Source organism: Platalea leucorodia (genome assembly GCF_965183815.1).
Source record: "Platalea leucorodia genome assembly, chromosome: 8".
NCBI lineage: Eukaryota > Metazoa > Chordata > Aves > Pelecaniformes > Threskiornithidae > Platalea > Platalea leucorodia.
The window spans coordinates 30,042,978-30,067,189 of NC_138830.1; the positions used below are offsets into that span (position 1 = coordinate 30,042,978).

Here is a 24,212-nt window from a genome sequence, read left to right on the forward strand (position 1 = left end):
TTACCAGAAAATCCACACTCAGTTCTGGTGGAAAACAGGAACAAACTGTCCCCGTGGCAGCCACCATGCAGCTCCTGACTCACGCCTCCACATTAGGAGCAAAAAGGTGACACTCTGATGCCAAGAGGGCTTCAAGTTCAACCTCCGGGTTGATTTATATTACCTGACAGTGTCACAGAGCATTGGGAGAATGGATCTGCATTGCAGGGTCCGGCTGCGGGAACTCCAGCTACTGCCTAATGGAAGTCAGGCGAGATAACTGCGAGGGAGTACCTAGTGCTGCAGGACAGAGAGAGCTACTGCAGGGCCTGATCCTGCCAAGGGGCCAGTCCTCTCAGCTCCCATCAGATTAGTGACAATGAAGGTACTTGGTACTGCCCATAGTCCTCCAAAGTCCAAATCAGTTGCCCTTCAGCTGACTGAAGCCCGGTGTGAGTCATGTTCCAGCAGGGGATGGGGGTGTTCTGGAGGTAGAAAACACACCTTATCTTGCTTAAATGCAGAGCTTAACAAAAGTATGAGTGAAGGTCATGAGATAGGACCAGAAGTGGAAATTTTTAATAACAGGGGATTGACCTCTTCAGTGCATTTTTTCTGAGCTTAGCTTCACAGTTCAGTATTTGACATAAGTAGAGATGTATCGTCAAGTCTTCCTGCAGTGATAGAGAAGATGGGCTCTAGTGCTGTCTGCTGGTTTATAGGCAGAGAAAAGAGATGAAGTTTCTTCTGAGCTAAAGCTCTGAAATATGCTTGTAAGGAAGCTGGAAATTCCCTTCCCAACACTTTTTTTTTTTTTTTTTTTTTTCCTGTGAGAGGGGAAGCTTTTTTTCCATCTGACCTTGTCTGGACAGGGACTGCATGTCGTGTGATTGACCCAGAAGCACTCTATTTCCCACAGACTCTGCTTGAACGTGCAATGCACTTCCAGGTCCTGGGTGACGGTGTAAAGTTCAACCAAGGATCACTCTGTTTAGCTATGCTAGGGGCTCGTAATCCCAGTGGGTCAAAATGTTTGGATTAAAGAGGTTACAAGCTTTTCTGCGGGAGTATTTAAACTCCATCTGTCAAACCACTTGCATAGAAGAAATTTATAGACTCTGCCAGCAGTACATTAAATTGCTGTTTTGTTTTTAATGTAGTAGCACGCATTGTTTTTATGTTGCCCTAAGAGAATAATTAATCTGTGGCAAATTTATGCCTATAAAAATTATAAATACTAGATTTAAAAAAACAACAACAGTAAAGAAATTCAAGGAGTCACATGTTGATGAGAGCCACATCAAGAAGGCTCTTGGCAAAGCTGTTGGAATGCCTTAGGGGCCTGATCTTTTCAGAGTCTAAGGGATTTGAAACCAGCTTCATATTCAGTTTAATCGTGCACAAAAAACCACTTGCAGCCTTTGCACATTAAAAGGAGAATAAAAAAAAAAAAAAAAAAAAAAAGAATAGGCAGAGCTTTTTCTCAGGGTCTAAACAACAAGTTTGAAAATGAGGAAGTTTGGTATTGCAATTTTCCAGGAAACCTCAGTGTTGCTCCCTGATGCTATTGTTCTGCACTTCAGTATATAATACAGCTGCAAGTCTGATAAATTAAGGGCTTCACAGATTGTTTTCTTTCCATTTACAGGAGAAAAGGCAGTGCAGGAACACAAGTGACATCTGCTGCGAGACTGAGATCACTTCAGTTTCTCTAGTTGCTTTGAAGAAGGTGAACCTACTACCAATGTTTGGCAAGGGAGCAGTATAAGCAAGGCTGTGGTTGGAGCAATGTCAGGTATAGGACACAATAAGCACTGCTCAAATGCCCATCACTGAAATACCCAAGCTGACATGGCTTTTCTGCTCCCTACCTTTTTGATAAAGCAAATATTTCCGTTGACTGAATGTAGGTCTATTACAAAGAAACCAAGAATGAAGATGGCACTGGGGGGGTGGATAATCCTTACTGGAGCAAGTTCTCCTGTGAATAAAGGAGTGCTGAAGCTCAGATTCCTGCAAGCTCAACTCTCTGACCTTGACATTCCCCGCTGTAATAATGCACAGGTCACTCTCATCTGCAAAATACTCCATATCCACTAAAATATTTAAGGTGCCATTTCCCCATTTCCAACCCTTTCTCCCTCCTCCCACTACTCCCGAGACATCTCCCACACCTCCACCTGGCCGCCACGGCAACAGCCTCACCTTCCCCCTATATCCCCAGCCTGTTCTGGTGTGACAGCAAGGCAGGAGGCTGCAAAAGCTTGGCTGGATTTTACGTGTGCTGAGTGACTGCTGCCTAACGGGGCGAACAGCAGCCACGTTTCCCGGTGCTAAAAGGAGGTCTGTCCCCTGCCCCTGTGGTGACTGCTGCCCTTCAGCAAAAGGGGACAAAATTGGGCAGTGGACTGAAAGGTGACTGGCGACAGGGAGCAACGCCTCAAGACAGTTTGTGCATAGGTAAGTCTCAGAACATGCAATGTGAGCAAAACTGCTTAAAAAAAATGAAGGGAACTTTCACTACGAGCAATTTTCTCAAGCAGGTAATTGGAACCACTGGGGGAAAAAATGTGAGGTGGCTAGTTTGGGGGTTTTCATTTTTTGATGCTGGAAGAGGAACAACAGCCAGGCTTTCAACATGAAGAAGCATAATAGTACTAACCTTGGTACCTACATTCTTGGTTTTCTTTAACAGCTAAATAAATTAGACACACTCCTAGGACCATCACCAATCATATAAAAGGAACATGTTTATTGGGGTGATAAAGAACCAATCTTGATGTCTCCCATCAGGTAGGATTGGCCAAAAGAGAAGAGGGAAAAGAAATATCACAGAGCCACAGAGCTGTTGAGATTGTAAAAGACCTCTGGAAGTCCTTTGAAATGCCTAAATATTACATCTAAAACTGAATGCAACATCAGGCTCGGGACTGTTCCTTGCCAAATGCACAGCGGTGTCCACAATACTGTTTGATGTTTATTTTGGTAGCAAGACTGGTGCTGACGTGGTTATTGCAGAAGTGAGCAGGGTAAAAGTATCGTCCTGGTTCAACATTAAGTGCAAGACAAGCAGCACACTGTTCAGCTCCAGTACATAGGTTGCACAGACTAGCAAATGCAACAAGAAAGGCGAAAGCCAGAGAAGTCTGAAACCTATTTGTGGGGAGCTCCACCACCTCTTCATTATCAGCAGTTTCCTGACTGAGTCTTTGTCTGCCTGCCTGTGTAACCCCCTTCCCACCCACACACATTCCTTTCCAGCAATGCTGCTTTATTTGGCTTATCATTATCTTTTTGTTAAACCCACTTAATTGGTGCATTTAACTCTTTATGTTCTGTAATAGTCCCTCTGATATCACTTGTTTACTGAAAAAGCAGTCATAGCCTTAAGTATTACATTTCAAAACAGCATCTAAATTGAGAAAGGTCTTGACAGTCCCAGTGTTCAACTGTGCAAGCTCCATTAACTCACATACACTTCATAAAACACTAGGCATGATAAGGCAAGCTGGACTTTATGAGCTGCGAAATTGTCCAAGTCAAAGTCTGCACACAACCAGGGTATTTCCAGAAATCCAAAGTCTACTTTTTCATAAGCTCCTTTAAGACAACAAAGCTGCATCCCCCTGCAATGAATTATATGGCTTTTACTGCATCTAATGCAGATCAGAGGGGATCCTCTCTGTGCTGCCCAAAGCGTGATTAGTTTAGTTCACCACGTATGCTACACTTGTCTAAGTTTCCATAGCCAGATCTATCAGGAATCTGAGGAAGAAAATCCCAAGTGGGAGTGGTGCCAGAAAAACCCGTAATGCCAACATAATTATGTCAGGAAGAAAAAACATAAAATATTCCTTTGGCAATTTGGTTTTATTTGGGGAACAGCTGCAAGCTTTATACACACACAAAATGCACCAACCTCAGGGCACCATCAGCTGCATCCACACTGGGAACTTCATCAGTATAACACCCCCCAACTTTTAATAGTGTAGCCAAAGTCTGCCTAGATACTGTCAAAGGTAGCATCAGCTTTGATATGGAACGGGATGCTGTCTCCTTCTCAGTGAGTGTTTTTGTTGGGGGATTGGGGAGAGGGGGAGGTTATCTTTTAAGTGTTTTTCTCCACAAGAATTACTTTACTACTGAAAAAATACTAGTAGACTGAGCTGATAAAGCACCCTTCACTGCGGGTGTAGTACTACGGGTAAAGCTGGGCCTGGTACCCATATGTCAAGGCATCAGCAGAAGTGCAGAAGGCTGGACCAGTCAAAAGCAGGACTGTGCAACCACCCACATATCCTCTGCCAGTGGTTCTGTTGGTCAGAGCACAGCACTACTAACAGCTAGCAGAAACCTGTCGAACAGATATAACCGAAAAGCAAAGGCTTTGCTTTATTCTCAAACCCATTTGTAACTTCTGGAAGGAAACAGTAAAGCCCCTCTAAAAACAGGGTGTGGGAAGGAAATCAGGAAAAAAAAAAAAACAGCAAAAACTTCAATAATGCCCCATGTTCTTAATCCAGAACAATGTTTTTCTGTGACACCACGCTCTTGGGAGCAAGGCACCGAGCAGGGTGTCTCCCGCGAGGCTTTGGCAGAGAAGAGGCTCCACAGCCTTCCCCTGCTGACAGCAGCGAGGCGCTGCTTCTGTCAGTGAACGTAGCACGTTTCTGACATTGTAACAACATGGGTTAAATTCCTAGCATGAATTGGGCCAGCTGTAGTTTTAACATGTTAACATGTTCTACCAGGGGAAAAGCTGAAGTATTTTTAGCATGGCCTGAGTGTTTGTCTCTGCACTGTTCTGGCCTTTTTTGGAATTTTTAACTCTGGAAACAAATACAATACCCTTTGCAACAGTGAAACACCACCTATTTTCTTTTATTGTTTGCCATAAAGACTGCAAGTTGTACTTCCAAAGATATTAAAGGAGAAACATAGATCAGCTACTTTTGACACAGCTTTCCCCCTTCACAACACCAGACAGTTCACTTACTCTTTCCCTAATTCCTGCCCATGCCCTCCAGCCGTTCCTACTTACACGCTTAGCTCTGAAGAAATCTCAGTGGAGAAAACATTTTTCTTCATTATGAAATTCAATCCCGAGTTGTTGCTTGAAGGCGTTGCCCCTCACTCTGGTGTTTGAAATGGTGTGTGAGTGCAGCAAGAGGGGTCAACGAAATACACTTGCAAACTGCATCACATGCAACTGCCCTCTAGTCCTGCCCCTGACACAGCCCCTCAGTCTGATCTCCAAGATGAGTCAGGGAGAAGCATCGGGTGACAGTATGTTTGTTTTTATCATGTTAAAAACCCACAGCTGCATTATCCCCTCCACTGTGCTGTGCTGAGGGCAGAGCCCAGCAAGTCAGTTAGGTATAAAGGAGGAGAGGGAGTTTAAGCACAAATGTAACAAGAATCGACACAAGGGGAGTCTGAGGACTGAAAGGGGCATCACATGGAGTGAAGGAGGGACTCTCCCCCTCCCCTATTTTCTATCCCATTTCAAATAATATCCCCTTCCTCCTCCCCTCCGCATGGCACCAGCATAAGCGTGCAACACAGCCATAAGGAACAGATGTCTGACAGTCCATGCTGCACACAGCTGCAATCAGCGTACCCAGGGACTGCCAATGTCCAGGCCACACAGACAAGTCAACCAGGGAAGCAAGACTGTTGAAAGGATTAATGGTGAGAGAAGCTCCTGTGGCTGCAAAAAGGAGACTGTGGTTGATCATCTGCTCCCAGCTGAAGGGAGAGGAGAACAAGCTTTTTGTTTGTCCTGGTTCTTCTCTTCCTCCTCTTCAAAGATTGCTATTACCACTGCTTCTGGAGTGGGGCGGTAGGAGATGGGGTAGGGGGGCTGCACTTGGTGACTTGGATTCATCTCTCAGGCAGCAGGACGAAGAAGACAGCCTTGAGGAAGTGACCAAAGCTGCAAACAGCGGCCACAAGCCAGTGGGAGCGAAGGCTGGGGTCAGTATTCACCACACATTTTGTGATGTCTGCCTAATGAGGAGGGAACAGAGATCATCAGAGATGCCCAGAACCACATCAGCCACTGCTGCAGACTCTCCCAGCCCCATGACCCACGGCACCGTGCCACCACTGCTGCAGCACCACTTTGCCATACTGTCAACACACTGACACTTCCACATACTGCAAGTTATTAAACCAGGCTCCAGAGCTCTGCGAAATACACTTTCTTCATTCTGCACCAACAAGGTGAAGTATCCCCCTTTTCAGCCACCCCTGGGGGAAGAAATGCTACAGGAAGATTGTCAACCATTTTCCATTTTGAATAGCTAAATAAAAGAAACTTTCTTCCCCTTTTCAAAAGAGCTAGGAAGCCTTGGCAATATCAGCATTCTCATCCTTTTCTGTAAAGCAAGATGCTTCCCAGAGGTCATCCTGTTTAATATCGGCTCAAGTTGCTTGCACTTTTTCTCTTGCCTTAATGTTTTATTTGGAACTCATTCAAGCAAGCCAACCCCCAATTTAAATCTAAAGCAATGCAAGCTTTGTTTGTGGAAATATGTATGCTGGCAGAGATGCCTTCCAGACGCGTGGGCCAGATTTAAAGATCGCTTGGGCAGCTGGTTTCAAGTATTAACAAGAATAGAAGCTGGCCTGCAATGAATAAAAAATAACAACAATCCAGCAAATTCATGAAGACAGGATCTCAGCTGACAAGGGGAGAAGGTGGAAAATGTCTGGAGGGTGAAGCAAACAGGACAGAGGTAGATAGAAAATTGCATAATCTGGTGAGGGAAACAAAGTTCTGCCAGCAATATAATTGAGTTTGTGGTTAAACTTCAGCTTAGCACAAGGAGATATGGACTGTAGTTCTGTAACAGAGAGCGCACCGTTAGGACATCAACTTGATGTGGCTTTCAGAAAAGGCTTTTGGGTGGCAAATGTGAACAAGAATCGGGTCACAAGGAGGGCAAATATTCATCAGCCCCAAAAGCTTTTTCTTTACAAGCTTAGCTCAGCAGTATTCCAAGCTTGCCTTCTGACACAAGTCTCTCATTGACCAAGCAAAGGGAAGTCAGACTCTCAATCCTGAAATGTTCCTCCCATAAAATGAGACACGAGAGCTGCTGAATACTCCAATGATCTTTTCCAGTATTTCCGCCTGTGTTCAAGACATGGGTGAGCCTTATCTGACCCACCTTGGTGAATAAATAGAAGAAAACAAAAGGGGTATTGAAGGGAAAAATCCCCGGTTAGTGAGTACGGCCACATTAACAGACTCCACCTTCATCTACAGACCAGCAGCCTCAACAGCCTCCCATGCAGTTCTAGCAGTTCCTCCCTCACAAGGAAGTCTGAAGGGCTGGCACACTGAATCACCCCACACCGCTGTTCTCCGGGGAGCATTAGGAGATGCTGAGCCCACGAATAACTGACAAGTAGAGATTGCAGGAGGAATGCAATACAGGCACGCAAAGATGGGAAGAAACAGGATGACAGAAGGAAGCTGAATCAGCACACGGGGTGCTCCTGAGGCTGAACATGAAGGTGTGGAAGTGCTGTTGCCTATAGCTACAAAAGCACAAGCAAACGTAGCAAGCAGCCAAGATAGCACATAACAGAAGATGCTGCAATGTAGTACCAGTGCTTATAGGGTTTTTTTTATACTTTATCTGTATTGTGGAGGAAAGTAAAACGGGTCTGCCTAAATGCTTTCTGTGATGGCTTAGCAAACTCACCTTATTTGCATTTGAAAAAAGTCTGAACTGATTCAGCCTGTCCAATTTTAGGGACCGGCATGGTGTCCTATTTAAAACACAGTTGTGTCAAGCTGTCTCTTTAGTCAGAAGTTGTCATGACATGCAGGTACCTGTCTGAACATGATTTCAGATATTAGAGTAGCTGATCAATAAGGAACTTCAGCTCTGAAGGGCTTTAGTGCCTCATGTGAACCAGTACAAGGCCCAAATATGCACATCGGGTTGATTATAGCTGCAGAGGGTTAACTTCCAGATGAGAAAGTGTGAACTCCTTAAAGCTATGTTATGCCCTACCAAAAGCAATGACCTCACTGCAGCTAATCAAGAGGAGCTGCAGTCAGAAGCACTTACAAATTTGTATGGTGCTTGCTTAGATAAACAAAATTGCTCAATTGTTTAACAATTGCCTTAGCTATTGTTATCCATAAAGCATACTTGATAAGGCACTGAAATTGAAAATTTCAAAGCTACTTAATAAAACAGGTCTTTGAGTCTTGTGAGGCACTGATAAACTGTTGCAGTGGCAGTTTGATCTTCGCTTGTGAATTATTCAAACAAGTTCAAGTCACATGCTTTTCTTTGTAGCAAATACATGTAACAGCTGCTAAAAAAAAAAAATCTTTCTCTTCTACTGTAAAGCCACTGCTGAGGCTGCAAACTCTCCCCAGGGTGAGATGATGCCTCAAAGGGTTAAAGATTTCTTGTTTCTCCTAAGAGGTTTGTTTTGGGTTGGGCTTTGAGGGGTAGGGTCTTTCTCCACCCTGTGGAAGCAGTATGGGAACCTACTGCTGAGTGGAGAGTTTCAAATGCCTTTCCAAGATCTCCACGGTGGCTTTTCTGAAACAGCTTGGAGCACGGTGGTTCCTCTTGGCAGCCTCAACCTGAGCTGATGCATAAGAGACAGGGGCCATGTGCACAGGGGAAACAAGGACTCCATGCCAAGACAAACTAACAACCAGCTAGGTCAGGCAGCAGATGAAAGGGTCCCCACTAAAGAGCTGTTTCAGCTGGCCCATTTGTGAACAAGGCTGCAAAATTTCATGCTGCAGTGCCTAGATCAAGAGGAAGAACATTCAGGTAAACACAGCACAAGGCGGCAAGAGGATTAGCAGCCTTTCCCCAGGCTGAAGGAACCACTCATTTCTAGAGGGAAAATATCTCCTTGTTGCAGCCCAAAATTGCTGATAAGGGCACTGGAGACAGGCTGTAATCAGCACAACCCAGCATCTTTTACAGTTGTTGTGTTTGATTGGGGGCAGTGAGATTGGCTTCCCTTTCTTAGGGCCAGACCCCAAGAGCAAGCCATCTAGGTTCAGCAACTCCAATAGAAATGTGCTGGCCATCCAAAGAGGGATGATCGGCAGAAGGAGCTAGCAGTGGACAGGACTTATCTCCTCAGCTGCAAAGAACCATTTCTGGTCTGGGGATGGGTTTTGTGGCTTGTTTGCTATGCAACAAACTTTCCAAAAATATCCATTTGGAACTAGCAAAACACCCTGTTTTGAACTCTAATAATGTAACACAAAAATTAAAACAAGATGCTAACTTATCAGAACATGGATGTTTTACCAAAACAAAGAAAAAAATTAGTTGGGAACTAGGAGGAGACACATTCCGATGCAACATTTCAATTTTAATGAAGCTGGATTTTTTCCAAAGGAAAAATTGTTTCAGAGAATACATTTCAACCAGCTCTACAGGTAACCAGTTAAAGTAAGCCTCAAGTGATACCAAGGCAGGGATTTCACAGGCAGGAACAGTGCTACTTAATCAGTCCCTTTCCCAGGACATCCTCTTCACCTACCTCGGCACAATTATTTGTGCGGACACAAAATGAAACAGATCAGGGCTGTCAAATCAAAGGTCACTTTTCAACCCAACCAAACAGTTCCCTGACTCAGTTGGCCTCAAGGTCACACAGTTTGAGAGAGGGCAGGGATGATTTAAGGTAGCAATGACACTTAGTAAATACAAGGGATCCAAAATCAGAGCAACACTCCTTTTCCAGTTGCCCTTCATCAAAAAGGTGCTTTCACTCCTGGAGAAACTGGGCAACTGAATCAGCTACAGGCACACTTGGGAAGTCTCAGCACAGACGAGCAATGCTCAGTTTGGAAAAAGACATCTCCCTCTTTGCGGGTCTGTGCGGGATGGGGAGCCTGACTATTTCCTGACAGCTCAGGAATAAATACCACCTCTAGGAAAGGAGGGAATTTGCTCAGTCTGGAAAGAGTACATGCCTTGGGAACAAGATGTCCCATGAGCTCAGTGGTGTCATACAGCAATATTTAGCTCCAGGCAGCATCTGCCAGGCAGTACACCAAAGCGCTTTTGGCTGTATCGCTCCAAGGAGTATCTACATCCCTGCCAGAAAGGCACTGAGACCCTGGTACGTGTGTACATCACCCAGCTGCCAACTGCTAACATAATCAACCAGTCATCTCAGTCTCCTGGGGCAGTCACTAGAAAGGTGTCTGGCTATTCCACAGCACCAAAGTAAAGCTCTTACTCTGAACCATCCTCCACAGGAGCATTGTATTTCCTGTTGCGTATAGAGAGAACCAAAGAAATCAGATGCTTAAAGCTATATGACATGGAGCCACATTCCAATGCAGAGCAGCACCGTGCCTTACCCACAGTCTCAGAGCAGGACAGTGACAGAGCCACGAGCCCTCCCACTGTCGATGGGTGCTATGAGTGCCCTTCAAAGCATAAGTGTGCTACAATTTAAGCTACATCAGAAGAAGCATCATCAGGGTCAGGTCAGGGAATGGCACAAACTACCAGGTTTTAATATCCCTCTAAAATTCCTTACACTGGCAAGTCATGCTAATATACTAAGCTTTGACTTGGGGAACTGTGGGGCAGGTGAAAGGGGAATTAAGTTGGCAGGCCTCATTTTTTTCAGTTTCCAGAAAACAGCTGCCCAAGAGAATGACCCCTGTTTACAGTCTCCTGCTATGACTGGCTGGCAGTTCCAGAGATGTTCAGGTCAGGAACAGAAGAGGCCCTGGTGGGTCAGGACTGAATTAGTCTGGCACAGCTACACAGGAAGCTGAGGACCAGAATAGCTGATGTTGTCGAGGATGGGACCATGAAGCAGTAACAGAGCTGTATGGAGTTTAGCACAGGTGTAAGCAGGACAGTGAAGAGAATCTCATTCAATGTTTTTCTGCATAAAGCTGCAGTGGGGGCACTCTCACTTTCATTAATCAGGATATTTTCTGGTCTGCATGTGTGGAAGCAAGCTTGATCAGACAGCATCTCTTACCCAGCCTCCTCTCCTTTTCAGCCATGTCACCAAAGTCTTGCGGACAAACTCTCCCAGGCAGTCTACAATGGTGTGAACCATGGCTGGCTGTGCATGCCGCACGCAGTCCACCGCCAGCCCAGCTGCCACAGCATAGAGAGACACCACCTTGCCCCACGTTATGCCTATGAAAAGAAGAAAAGTCATTCAGATTTACATATGCGCACATAGCTCAGTCTTGAATAATCAAGGGAAACAGCTCTCCTTCATTACATGTGCCCACACTGCATGCATGCAGCTCTGAGTTCAGGTGCAGCCACAGTTCTGCATGCTCTCCACCACTGGGGAAACAAAATACTATGGGACCAGGACTGGGGCAAACTCTCCACTTGGAGGAGCAGAATTAAATGATCTGACCTGGGCATGCTTTGACCCCCTCTCAGCACTGGGTGCACAGCTTTGGACAAAGCAGACCAAAGGCATCACCAAATAGGGAAGATGTGCACCACCATAGTTTATATTGCCATTAACTCTCAGCCATGCACATGCTGCACAGGAGGCAATTGAATTCAAAGAGTATGAGCAACCTGGGGCTTTTGTCACCAGCACAACTATTAAACACCCTTTAGACAAAACGTTCCTGTTTTTTTCTAGATCAGAGGAGACTGTTCCAATGTGGCACACAAAGCACATGTGAGATAAGCATCTTCAGTCTACCATGACACAAGAGCAAAAAAGGCAGGCAAAGCTACAGGGCCAAGAGGGCTGGTGTCCTCCTTGATGTAAGGAGTATGCCCCAATCTCCACCTGAAAACCAGGTAGCTTCAAGAATTTGGCCACTCTGCCTACAATACTTAACATTGCATATCCTATCTCACTGAAGGCAGTGCAGGGACAGAGCGTCAGTCAGTTATCTAATCTCCCAGAAAACAGCCTTCCTGCTAGGCTGACCTGCCAGCAGTGAATGCTCCATGGAAGTTGTCCCAGCAGCAGTCATCTTCCTGTTAGGGGTAGCAATAAGCTCTCAAGCTCAGTTCTGGGTGCCAGCCAACCTCCCTGGGTCTCCCCTGCACTTTGCCAGCACCACTGGGCATACATTCTCCATGCTTAAACATTGCAGCCAGCAATCCCTCATCAGGCTTTTGTCAGGACCAGTGACCTGAAAATGCAACCCTTCTGCACTCATGCAGAAGAACTACCACAGCACAATGGCGTGTGGATTTCCTTTGGATCCACCAGGAAGTTTAACTCCCCCCCTTACTTTATTATCTGGAATAGCAGTATTTGACAAGCATACTGTGAAGTATTTTACAGTGTGAGGTCTCTACGGAGTCTGTCCAAGGTCTCTCCCAAACACAGCCAGAAGCCAGGTGAAGTTTCAGTATTTAAAAACCACACAAAACTGTTCTTGCTGGGTTGCAACAAGAAAGAAAACAGGTAAGTGGAAGGAAAGATTAGTTCAGTCACAAGATCTAAGGACCAGAAGGGGTTAAACACACAATCAGGAAACTGGATGTGCTCAGCAATCTATCAGCTAAGAAAGTAAACCCTTAAATACAATTTAAATGAAGAGAAGAGTCTCCCTCTCTCCTGCATCTCACTCCCAGATCTCCAGGCACCCCAACCCATCTCTCCAGGATGGAGCTCCAGACTCCTCACGCCTGTTCACACCTCAGCAGAGCTCCCCACATTCCTTTACAATACGTGCAGGTTTCAGAGCATTTCCACTATCCTTCTACTTAGTGCCTCAAAAGGGACATCCACACTAACACTTACAGGAATTGCTTTTTTTTTTTTTTAATAAAAAAGTACTAAACTTTAGAGAAACTGTTCAAATGTCAGCCACAGAAATGGCTTGTTAGACTGAAGAAAATCCATTCAGTGTTCATTTCACTCGTGACAGATATGAGATCAAAATCTACAGATGATCCTTTTGTGAGGCTCTGTAGCAACAGTAACAGCAGTAGCTCAGAGTCTCTGTGATACTCTGTCCTTCACCAACACTATCTCCAAGATCAGAGGAAGTTATTAATATAGCTAAATTGGCTGTTATTCTCATTCTGATTTTATATTCTGAGTAGGCTCTGTGGTGTCCCTTCCCCAGAGCTGTCACTCAGGAAGTTCACTGCCTGTGTGGTATTCACACTATTTATCTGTCTGTCTCACATTGCGTGTCACCATGACAGCCAACAAAACAAGCCAGGAAGAGGCTATGAAACCACATGAGAAAATACTAGACAGAGGGCTTCTCCCGGCAAGAAAGAGGCTGTCCTGTTGCAGGACAATACCTCTCCACCCAGTGAAGAGGCTTTAAGGGGTTACCTCTTGCTGACCACAATCTCCCGGACCAGAGCCTCAGCTGGCTTATACTCAGCTTTAGTGTAAGTCAGTTTTTGCTGTTCTCCATCCCTGCAGAAATGTGGCTCTTTGCATCTTGAGTTACATGTACCAAAGTTACCCAAAATTCCAGGGAAGAGTTCACTGGCTTATTCCCAATCTTTTAGTGACAGCACTCTTTCTTAAGTATCTGAAGCACGTCCATTAGCTTTGAGATATTTACATGGCAGTAACTAAGACTGACAGGGGACTGAGGCCACCCTGGTAGAGAAAGACAGCTGCAGTCTTGATTAACTTTGTTTTAAACCCAAGTTTCTCTTTCCAACAGAAGAAAAGTTTATCCACAACCTATGAAAGATAAAGGCTCAATAGACCCATGATTTCCTTAGTAGACAGGAAAGCAGTTTGCTCTACAGACATGTCAGTCCAGGTGTCTCCTCCCAGGGAGGATGGAGAGAAAGCTCTTCAGCTCTGGCTTCTCTGCCAAAGTTGCTATGTAGCGGTGCTTGCTGCAGGATTTGCACGAGGTGAACGCTTCCCCAGCACGTGGACAGAGCCCGTGTCCCTTTCACACGGACAGCAGGAAGAGGGCAAATTTTTGCCCAATGTTTATCACGGTGGTGGATGTGAAGGGCTCAGTATTATTCCCATTATCTTCCTCTTTACAGAGCATGCCTACAAGGGTCAAACCAATCTTTCAGTCTGCTTTTCCTGTTACCTACAGAGCCCAGAGCTGGGCCACAGGGGTGGTAGAAGAGGAAATCCTCACACGATTTCTCTGCATGGAACCTCCTCTTGCCACTGCTGGAGGCAGAAGATGGAGACGGCTGGCTGGGCTCCTCACCCGAGACAGCAGGGCACAGCTTATGCTCTTGTTCGCGCAAGGTGTTGTAAGGGAGCCCTGAAGCAAGGGAAGAGCAGACACCTCTAACAGCTGCTCTAGACCAAAGCTGGGCCATGCTTATGGCCAGTCCCTCTGCCCCAGGAGGGCTCCAACAACCACCCAGCCCCAGGCAGGGCAGGGGAACAGGCCACAGCAGCCCCCATCAGCACTTTTCCAGAACACCAGGTCCATTAACTTTTCTCTCTCAAGGATTCCTTTGGCAGGGGTAGAGGAGCACAATCTACTGGGAGGGCAGTGCCTCTGCCCCCTGTAATGTCCAGGCCAAGGTCAAGGTGACACTAGCTTGATGCATCCCTCAGCATAAGCTGGAATTGCATCTTGCCAGCACACATGAGCAGAGAAGACACATTGTCATGCTCCAAATTCCTCAAAAGGTCTGGCTGCCATACACATTGGGTGAAACAGGCACTCATCACCGAGAGAAGCAATCTATTCACAGCTTCCCACTGTGCGGACTAGCATGCACAGGAGCTAACAACAAGAGGGAATGGAAAACTGTTCCAGAAAGGAGTGATCAAAACAGAGAAAGCTCTGAAACTTCTGCTCACAGAGATGGAACAAAAGGACATGGAAAATATGAAAAGCTGCTTAGAAGGCATTTTAAAAAAATACAAGTTGCAGACTCAAGGCCAGTCATGGAGCTGAAGGTATGTAAACACTGGTGAGCCCAGGGGAAAATGAATTAGCAGGAGAGGACCGCTCTTGAAAGTGTTCCTGCTGCGCATCAGCTTGCCTGCCCCAGGGGAGAGCTCAAGAAGCCATAAGACATGACTGTGCAGAGTCTCAGAGCACCACACTATCTAAGGTTACTCAAATAAACTTCCCTCTGCTCCACTCATCATCAAAGCCTAACTTTAACTAAGAGAAACATGATCAAGTGCTACATTTCAACATCTGGGAGAATACAGCCAGACACAAGATACTTTTGTCTGGTGGAGAGAAAGAAGCCAAAAAGGACGTGCACAAGGCAGGGAGCTCAAGTCATAAGGCATAAGCGATGAGGAAGCAGTGGGATGCATTTCTAACAGCATTTGCTCCTGCAAAGAAAAGTATTTTCTCCCTAGAACCCATTAACCATGCATCCCTGTTGTACAGGGTTCACTTCAGCCCGAGCACTCTTGATTAAAAACTTATGAGCGCCTAAAACAATACAAAACCAGGATGAAAGCTTTGAGATAGCCCTTGTGCCTAGCAGCTCTTACCAACTGGAGGAAACTGTTTCCTTTAGGAAAGGAAAATGCGTCTCCCTTTTCTTCTTCTGTTTTTCCACCAAGTGACCCCTGCCTTCTGGGATTTACTTAAACAGCTAATGTAAATGCCAGCTCAGCCAGGCCCCAATTCAAAGCCTGTCAAAGTCAGTGGAAAGTCTCCCGCTGGCTTCAGAGCAGCTTTGGACCACACACCAGAATCAGTGGTATCGTCACAGAGGTGATGCTGCTGCAGACCCTTCAACATCCAAAGCAGGTCAGGGCTCTGTGGTGCCAGTCTCCACACAGATGGGCTCTCCTCACCCTGAATGACTAACAGGTTGTATGGAAACAGGAAAGCAAAATACAGCTTGAGCCTTACCATGCTCTGTGACCTGCTCACCTTCTGCCTATATTCTCAGCTGTTAATCTTGCTGTAATTGGGATTCAATTGCTAACACCTGTCCTTGCTACACCAGAGAAAAGCCAAACCTGAGATAACTGGAACAGGCAATGCTCTAAAGTCGAATATGGCACAATGTACCCAGGCAGTGGGACCAACAAGGATGTCAGATGTCCTCAGTCTTGCCTTCTTGAGAGGTCCATCTGGGGCTTGTTCTTAGTCAAGACTTGCAGACAGTGTGGACAGGAAGTGAGCACAGCCAGAGCTACAGTGTGAAGACTCAAAACCAGACCAGAGTGTGGAAGAAGGCCATGTAAAAGATTAAGGAGAAAACCTCTCCAGCAAGATAGGGTCAAAATCCCCCGCTCCCTTGCTGGAAAGGCATTGCAAGTGAAAAATGGGGCTCCCCAGACTGTCTAGGCACTGCAGTGTCAGACTGTAGCTGTTTTCTTAATAAACTGGACAGTGAAAAACAGGCTGAGATGCTTTAGCTGTTGGCAATTGGCACAACAACTCAGGCTGCACTTGAGTCTCTGGTTTCCTTTGCTCAATAAGACCCTCTTTCCTCTGAACTATGAAAAAAAATAGGAATGAACGTCTGGCTGCCACAGCCAACTCTGATTTGCTGGATTTGGCATTAAATGCTGAGTCTTGAGACTGCAGTTGGAATCCAGGAATGTTAAAAATCAGCAAACTCCTCCCCCTTTGCCACTCAGCAGCCTTCTAGCAAGAGAAATTACAACGAAGAATTGCTAAAAGCAATTGAATACACAAGCCCAGCTCCATGCTCACAGGTTATCCTGTTAGTTGCTCTGAGGCAGAGATGAGAAAGAAGAAAAAATGGAGCATACAGAGCACTGGGAAGGTTTGAATCCACCCCCCATGCAGCCAGCCAACTGCCAGCCATTTATGCAGCACAGCGTCCCCAGACAAGGGGCAGCACTAGCAACAGAGCGTGAGCCTGGGCTTCTACCATGTTCCCAAAGCCTCTAGCATTGCCAGCCTCAAAGGGATGAGTCCAGATCCCATTCTTACTACCCTGAAAACCCCAAGTTTAAAACCAAGAGTTACGATTTCTAGCTTTACTTTCAAAAAAACATTTTAAACCATCCACACTTTTCCCTTGACTCCTGAGCTGAGAAGTTAAACACCACCAAAAAATGCAGCTCTCAATGAATCTGTCAAGATACATTGGTGAGAGCAGGACTCCCAGATGCCAGCAGGGCTTTCTCCCCAGTATCACATTTGTGCAGCATAGCAGCATGCACAGTCTGCTCCACCTACAGCCATCCACCTTTCTGGCTTAATTCCCTGTGTCACTTCAGCTTTGGAGGTATGCCAGTTCTGATGTAGTCAGCTATAGTCATCTAAGAGGATAACCTACTTACCTGCAATACAAATACCTGAGCCTGCAAACTTGACCTTTGTTTTTCTGTAAGCCTTGATGCAAGTAAAGCTCAATATTAAGCGACAAGACAAGGCACCTGCACTTTGAACGCAGCCACACACAGACATTCCTGCCATACTTGCCTAGCTCTTGCTTTCTGAGACCATATGGCCTCCCAAGCCAGCCCAGTGCAAAGGCAATCTGCATTCCAGGCATGCTCTGAAAGGATGCCAAGGGCTGTAGTACTAGTTACAGAATCCAATTCCATCCATTTCTTATGGCACAGCTTCAGTTTCCCTGATCTGGGGAGTAAATCTGCCCTACTAGACCTGCTGGGAGCCGTGCTTTTGCATTCTCTCTGAGAGATCTATCCTTTCCACCACAACACACTTCAGATCTGAAGTCCAGGATGTCAGTACAGGGCTTCTCTAGCGGGTCAGTGGTTCCCATGCAGTTCATACACATAAAGATGCATAGCTGATTGTGAAGATAAAAAGGTTTTGAGTGAGGAAGCCTATTTGAAAGTACAACAGAAACCTGGACTTCTATTCTGTACCAACTACTCCCAAAGCAATAAGAATCACTGCCTCCTGTGACACTTCCCAGGATCCAGTGTTTTCACACTACAATGCTGTTAGCAAGCAGCTGTCTTGTGGGTTTTTTTGTTTGGTTGTTGTTTTTTTGTTTCCAGTCTCTAACATCTACTTCCATGGACAACACAACAAGACACACTACAGAAAACCTACTAACCGTGTCAGGACTTGCCTGACATAAATCTCCACCTAAAACGTTTCTCTTCCCTTGATTCCCCCAGATTGCATTCCCAGTCGCAGGCAGGGACTGTTATTAAGGAGGCTGAGGTTCCCTCACAGGAACAAAGCACAGACTGTGCTGTGACACATGATTTTGACAATTGTCTCTGGGACCAGCCAAACAAAAGCAGAAGAACATTCACATCTAAGCAGTGAGAAAGCTCAAAGCACCTGCCTGTCTGGAACAGCTAGCCTCAAGGGCTGAGGCTCCTGTCTCTCCAAGTATGAGAAAGGAGAAGCAGCAACTGGAAGCAGCAGGTTCCATTGCAGTTCTGGCTATTGCTGGGGAAAAGGAAGCGAGAAAAAGAGGAACTCCCTTGTGATGAGTTGGTTCTGGCTCCCAGCATCAGCAGCATGAACTGGAACAAGGGAGACTCCCATGTAATGAATCTTCTCCAGTTGCCAATGGTGAGCAAAGGAGCTTGGAATGAGTGACCTCCCTGCGCAATGAGGTAACATCACCTCCTAATGAGGAAGGGCAGGAGATGCCTTCTAGAATGAGCGAGAACTTGCCAGGAGGATATAATAAAACAGGGCATTTCCCTGCCATAACAACAGAGCATAGAGGAGCTCTCATTAAATCATTAAAGCAGGGCACACTGCCAAACTGCCCACAGCCCTTTCAGAAACCATGCCCCACCTTGCAGGCCATCCCACAAACATGCCTTCTCTGAGATAGGTGGCTCCATCCTGTTCCTTTCTGCCCAGCCCTGTCTGCCTATCTGTCAGGGCACAGTACCTGCGGTGAAAATCTGCGCAGCTACTGCCAGGAAGGCGTCTGTCACCACTGTTTCTGAGTGCAGTGAGATGTTCAATTGGCGGGCAATATTCCGGTAGACGTTGGGGCGAATGTATTCCAGCTCATCCCCTGGAAACAAACAGTCAGGAGTCAGCACACAGTACAACAAGTCCTGCTCTCACAATGCAGGAATTACAGCTGGGGCCACCCCACATATTCCTCCAGCCAAAGAGACTTAACCCAGGCTCTGCCTTATTTTAAACAGGCAGCAGAATGCTTAGGGTCATTTAGATGCAACCCCCTGACACCCGCACCCTGCTTTCCTAATATCACCTGTGCCTGGGACTTCTAGAGGGAGTGGGGACAGGCAGTGGCCATATTACCAGTGGTGTGGCTGCAGGGATCCCCAATATAAATGATGTTCCCAGGCTGGATGCCTGCCTTTGCTCCAACAGAGGAAACAGGCCTCAGATAAGTAAAGCCATCTCATTTTTCTTCAGAAGTGAAAAGGAGGCCCGTACATCTATGTAAGATTTTGAGAGATACGCCCTTTCTTAACACCCCATCAGACTTGTACAAAAAAGCCTCAAGATGAGAGCGACTCAAGAATGCTGGAGTCCGATGAAAGCCAAGGATCCACCCAGAGCTGCAGAACATTAATTGAGCAAAGAGACTATCAGCTCAGCTATTTTACACTCACACAGGCACTGAGTGACTATCTGGAGTTCTTTCTCTCCTCCAAATGGCTAAAGAGGTGTTCATTTGCCTGGTTGACTCCTCAGCAACAAGGTTCCTGACGCACACATGTGCTTTAACATCCAGGTTGGTTTTCTCCCCAGCTGGGAAATGATTGGAGGTGTTAGACTACCTTGAAGACCAAGATGGAAATACCAAGGACAAGCAGAGAACCTCCTCCCAGGTTTGTGTTATGGAGCTTGGGCAACAGCAGTAAAGCTTTTCCTCTGTAGCAAAACAAACCATTTTTGAGCAGTAGAATTAATAAAGCCCAGTTTCCAATAGATTTACCTCTATATAGGCGTTCACAGATACTTAGTGAGGGTTGCACAGCCACTGTAGGAGCATTACACAATGCAAACATTGCATGGGACCAAGGCCCTCTGTGCATGGGGAGTTCTATTTGGTTTAGATTTAGAAGGACATTCTGTGTCTTTCTCCTGCACAAGGGTGCTCTGAAGCACCCAGGGGAAGAGGAGAGCTGTTGCAACAGCTTGACATCCTACTGGAAGACCCAGATGACTTGCCCTAGTCAGAGGGCAACCGATCCTCCTGAAAATTTCATTTAGATGGGGACTGAAAAGGAAGATGACACCCCAGGTCAGGAGCTTGTTATAGAGTCATTAGCTACTGGACCTTAATTCATCTGACTGGTCACTTGTACTCAGCACAGCACGGGCAAAGCCCAGCTCTACAGAATTCCACAGACAAGCTCTCCGGGCTCTTTGTGTGTGTGGGATTGTCCCACACAATCTGATGGCAAGAGGAAACCCTGCCAACACATGGTCAGCCCTGATAAGAGGGAACATTACTTGCACGACTCAACAGCTGTTTTCTCCTCACAAGGAGTGCACAGGCTTCCCTGTAAATGCAAGGAAACGGGGATAGCCCTGCCTGTGGGTAGCTGAGAGGGAGGCATGGGAGGCTGGGATCAGCACTTGGTAGCCTGCCACTGTGACAGCTTTTAACAAGCAGTGCCTGGAGGCCCCAGATGAGATCAGGTTTTGGTTGGAGGCACACATGCTGCTATAGCGGGCCCTGCCCTGCAGCAATGCACAGGGCATACAAAAGCAGGCAGGGGAAGAAAAGCAGAGGAAAGCAGTCCCAGGCTCATGGAGACTCCCTGCCCCGGCAGTTCCAGGACCTCTCCAGCAGCACGTTACGTTCTTGGCGGTCTTTGGTGTCCATGTTCAGATGCCCAGCTGCGCACTTTGCAACATTTAGAGCAATTTCTGGGCTTCTCCTTCTTCCAGTAATCATGGAGGAAAAAGTAGGGCAGCAGTGACAGTTCCCGCAATGCAGAAGCTCAGTGCAGTGATGAAAGGGCACTTGCCTGGGTCTTGGCCACAGAAGAGACAAGTTCAGACAGGCCACGTGGCAGGCGGAGTTTCTGAACAGGACACAACTCTTCATCCTAACAAGGAGGACTCCTCACCCTTCTTGTTGCATGGGTACCACATGGCGCTCTCCAGATTTGCTCAGAGAAGGCGCCAAGTTCCTGGGACTATCAGCCAAATCTTTCCATCTGGACATGAATAAGTAACAGGAGAGTCATCCAGGAGACGCCTTCAGATCCAGACTGCCATCTGCTTGCCCTTTAACATGCTCCTGGCCACCCACAGAAGATCTGGTTGAGAGCAAAAAAATCTCAACCCCCAATCCAAGCACAGAAGAAATGGAGGACAAAGAGGCAGGGAGATTGACAGAACAACAACAAAAAAACAACAAAGACCAAACAACTACTGGAAACAAAAATAGAAGTAAAGTCAGCATAGAAGAGAAAATGTGAAAAAGAATGAATGAAAAAAAAAAAGGCAGTTAAAAGAAACAGCTATGCCTTAAAAAGAAATTTGGGGTAATATCAAACAGAAGTAGAAAGAAAGGGGAGAAAGTAGGGAGACCAGCCTGGTCCTGAGTTTTTTAGGCCTAGCTAAAGGTTACTTCACCAGACTTATTTGAACTTTGACGTAATTAAATCAGATGCAAATGCTAGTGGTAGTTTCCAAGCCAGATGTGAACTAATATACCAGCCTGCAGGCAAACAGGGATGTTGGAAGCAACTTCCAAGAATTAGGGTGTTGGGATCCCAAAAGACAAAGGGCTAGACTCGAGCACACAGGAGGCTAAAACATTAAGCAAAAGGCCAGGCAACTGTCAGCATTTAGAGGATGCTCCTGGTACAAGCACAACTCCAGAGCTTGTCTTCATGTAGCAGCCTACAGGCATAACCTTCAAATTGCTCTCCCTGAAGCCCTGGGAGTCACCTGGCCATGAGGGGAGCTGGCTAGTTTGGGCACTGAATGTCAGTGTATGCCAGGCAACATCAGCTAACTCCTCCTTGCTCCAACAAAAAGCAAGAAAACTCAGGTCTTGCTGAATGATTAAGGTAGGCAAAGGAAATTAAACACACTGTCAACACACTGTCATTGAAAAGCAGCTTTTATAAAATCTCCAACACACACCGTCTAAGCAACTACTCTCAAATTAAATGTCCTTGCAGCTGGGCGAGCAACTGATGAAGCCAAGTCTAGAGGTAGCAGTACTCTACTAGATGCCAGCTTGGGTTGCGTCACGGCAGCCAAGTCACCTGCGTCTGGAGAAAACACTGAAAGACCTGTTAAAATGCCAAGCTGAGAAAGACTACTGAAATTACTGTGAAAACTGTTACACAGCTGGAGTCTTATGCAGATAAAATTAGTTTGCTGTTGGGCTTTCTCGGACTGCTTCATGCTTTTAAGTTGTTGCAAGTCCTCAGAAAAAAGTGGCTCTGCAAAACACTGTGCTGAACCATGCTCCAAGGGACTGAGGAAATGCAAGTAAAGGAGCTGTTTAGGGAAGATCGCCAAAACCAAACCTAAATGCCCAAAGCAGAGAAGAAAAACCTCTATATCATCACATGAAAAGACTCTTGGCACTCATCAGTTCCAGAAATCTTAGTCTGGTCTGAATTGCTCCCTATAGTTTCATTTCCCACCCATACTCACAGGGACCTACCTAGTCGCAGCAGTATGGTGGACACCTCGGCCAGCTTACCACCAGGCACTGGTGCATTGTACTCAGGTTTGCTCCAGCTGACACCCGCTCGAATTAACCTCGAATTTATGTAGTCTCTGCAGAGAGCCTTGGCTTGGGACACAAGCTCCTTGTCAGTGGGAGACCTGTCAAAAACCTCCATCACCTCTGCAGCAAAGACTGAGGAACGGCGTAGCACTTCCATCCTTGGCTGCTGCACCCACACCTCAGCATACGCTTGCTGGAAGGCTGAGCCAACACCTTAGATGAGAATCTGCAGAAGCTGTGTAGTAATCCTCTCGGTTTGTCACAGCTCCCAGCAGCTCTTCTCAAAAGGCCAGTTTTTCATTTTACCTGGTGAATAAAAGCATCTGTAAGTCCTCTAACATTGCAAAGATGTAAATCAGAAGCCCAAGTATTATACCTTACAGTTACGCTAAAGGCAGTAGTATCATATCTGCAAAACATCTGTCTCAATGCATCTTACAGACAAGGGGCAAAGTCTTCTATCTTTCAGCCACTCTAACTTTCACAGGCAGCACGACCCCCAGAAGGGCTGCAGTTTTGAACTATCAAGGTGTTTCGTCTTTTCCAGTTCAGATTCGGCAGTCCTAGAACTACCCTTCAGAGACACTAGACGGTCAGAGTGTGGAAACAATTCATAGAATGTGTAGACAATCTCAGCTTGTTTCAATTAAACTGGAAAAAAATGAATCTCAAATATGAGCTACAGTAACCTCAACCAGATGTCAACAGACATTCCAGCTCAGTAGGTCATGGATCTTTGAAGAAATGGCACTAGTGCAAGAAAAGGGGTATGGGAGCATTTGAAATGTCTCACTGGAGACAGTTTACCACATTCTCAGTTTAGGTTTTGCTGCTGCCACTCTTTTTCTCTTTTATTTTTTTTTTTCTTTTTTTTCTCCCCAAGGCAACGTGCATATTACTTCTCAAAAACCTTTAGCAATAGCAGAGAGAGCAAAACAGGAAAGCAGATTTAAAAAAAAAAAAAAGTTTTCAGGTGTGAATGCCTAAAGAGAAACTTAAAAATTTCTTCAGAGGCACCTGAATTCATCTGTTGATCTGACTTTTTAACCTAGTGCTGCTTTTGAAGTCAGAGTCAGACCAAAATCTTTATTCAGATGTTAGTAAATGTATTTTTCAGTCCCCAGTTTTAGACATCTACTTACAATAACAATTTTCAAATGAAATAAAGCCAGTTACTTTTGTTTTTCCCAATGAAAAATATATTTACCTCTCATGTTGCGCTTTTTCCTGTTCAGCGATTTCTTTTTGGGTTTGATTTCATGTTTCTTTGGAAGATCTGCATCAACGAACATCTGGTTTAGGATTCATAGGATACTGTCACACTTCTCCTCTGGAGAGCACTAGCCTTCTCTGCCGTGCTCTTCTCAGAGCTCACGCCAGTACCTCCTTCCCCATCTCTGTCAGCCTCGCATCCCGGCTGCACTCCACCAGGATCCTCGGGGCTTGCTGTGCTGCTTTTAAGGGACCCAGGCGGCAGAGGAAAGCTTCTAGCTTTAGCCTTGTAAGGAAGATGAAATAACCAGGAGGTGGGGTTGCTAGAGCTAGAGAGCAACGCTTTCTCCTCCTCTTTCTTCTCTCTTAAGGAGGTTCTCTGTTGTTCTGCGAGCGTGCCGGGCTTTGTTCAAGGACTCGTCCTCGGGGCGAGGGTAGGAGCATAATTTCTGGTCCAGGTTACCCCATGGA

General features: G+C 46.0%; 1 protein-coding gene across 4 annotated transcripts in view; it reads right to left on the reverse strand.

Moving 5' to 3' along the window:
- BOK (BCL2 family apoptosis regulator BOK) overlaps positions 1-23,996 on the reverse strand; it is a 39,700-nt gene extending 15,704 nt beyond the window's left edge. Inside the window, exons 1-6 of one of the 4 annotated variants that reach the window (XM_082319213.1) lie at positions 23,913-23,943; positions 23,737-23,805; positions 22,464-22,835; positions 18,735-18,863; positions 10,987-11,150; positions 2,790-5,988 (exon numbers count right to left, since the gene is read on the reverse strand). In XM_082319213.1, coding sequence (XP_082175339.1) covers positions 5,863-5,988; positions 10,987-11,150; positions 18,735-18,863; positions 22,464-22,686 — 642 coding nt within the window. In that variant the 5' untranslated portion in view covers positions 22,687-22,835; positions 23,737-23,805; positions 23,913-23,943 and the 3' untranslated portion in view covers positions 2,790-5,862. Of the gene's footprint in view, positions 1-2,789; positions 5,989-10,986; positions 11,151-13,523; positions 14,204-18,734; positions 18,864-22,463; positions 22,836-23,736 lie in introns of those variants that run through there. The other 3 variants (XM_082319212.1, XM_082319215.1, XM_082319214.1) reach the window with 3 other exon arrangements.
- Between the last annotated feature and the right edge of the window lie 216 nt (positions 23,997-24,212).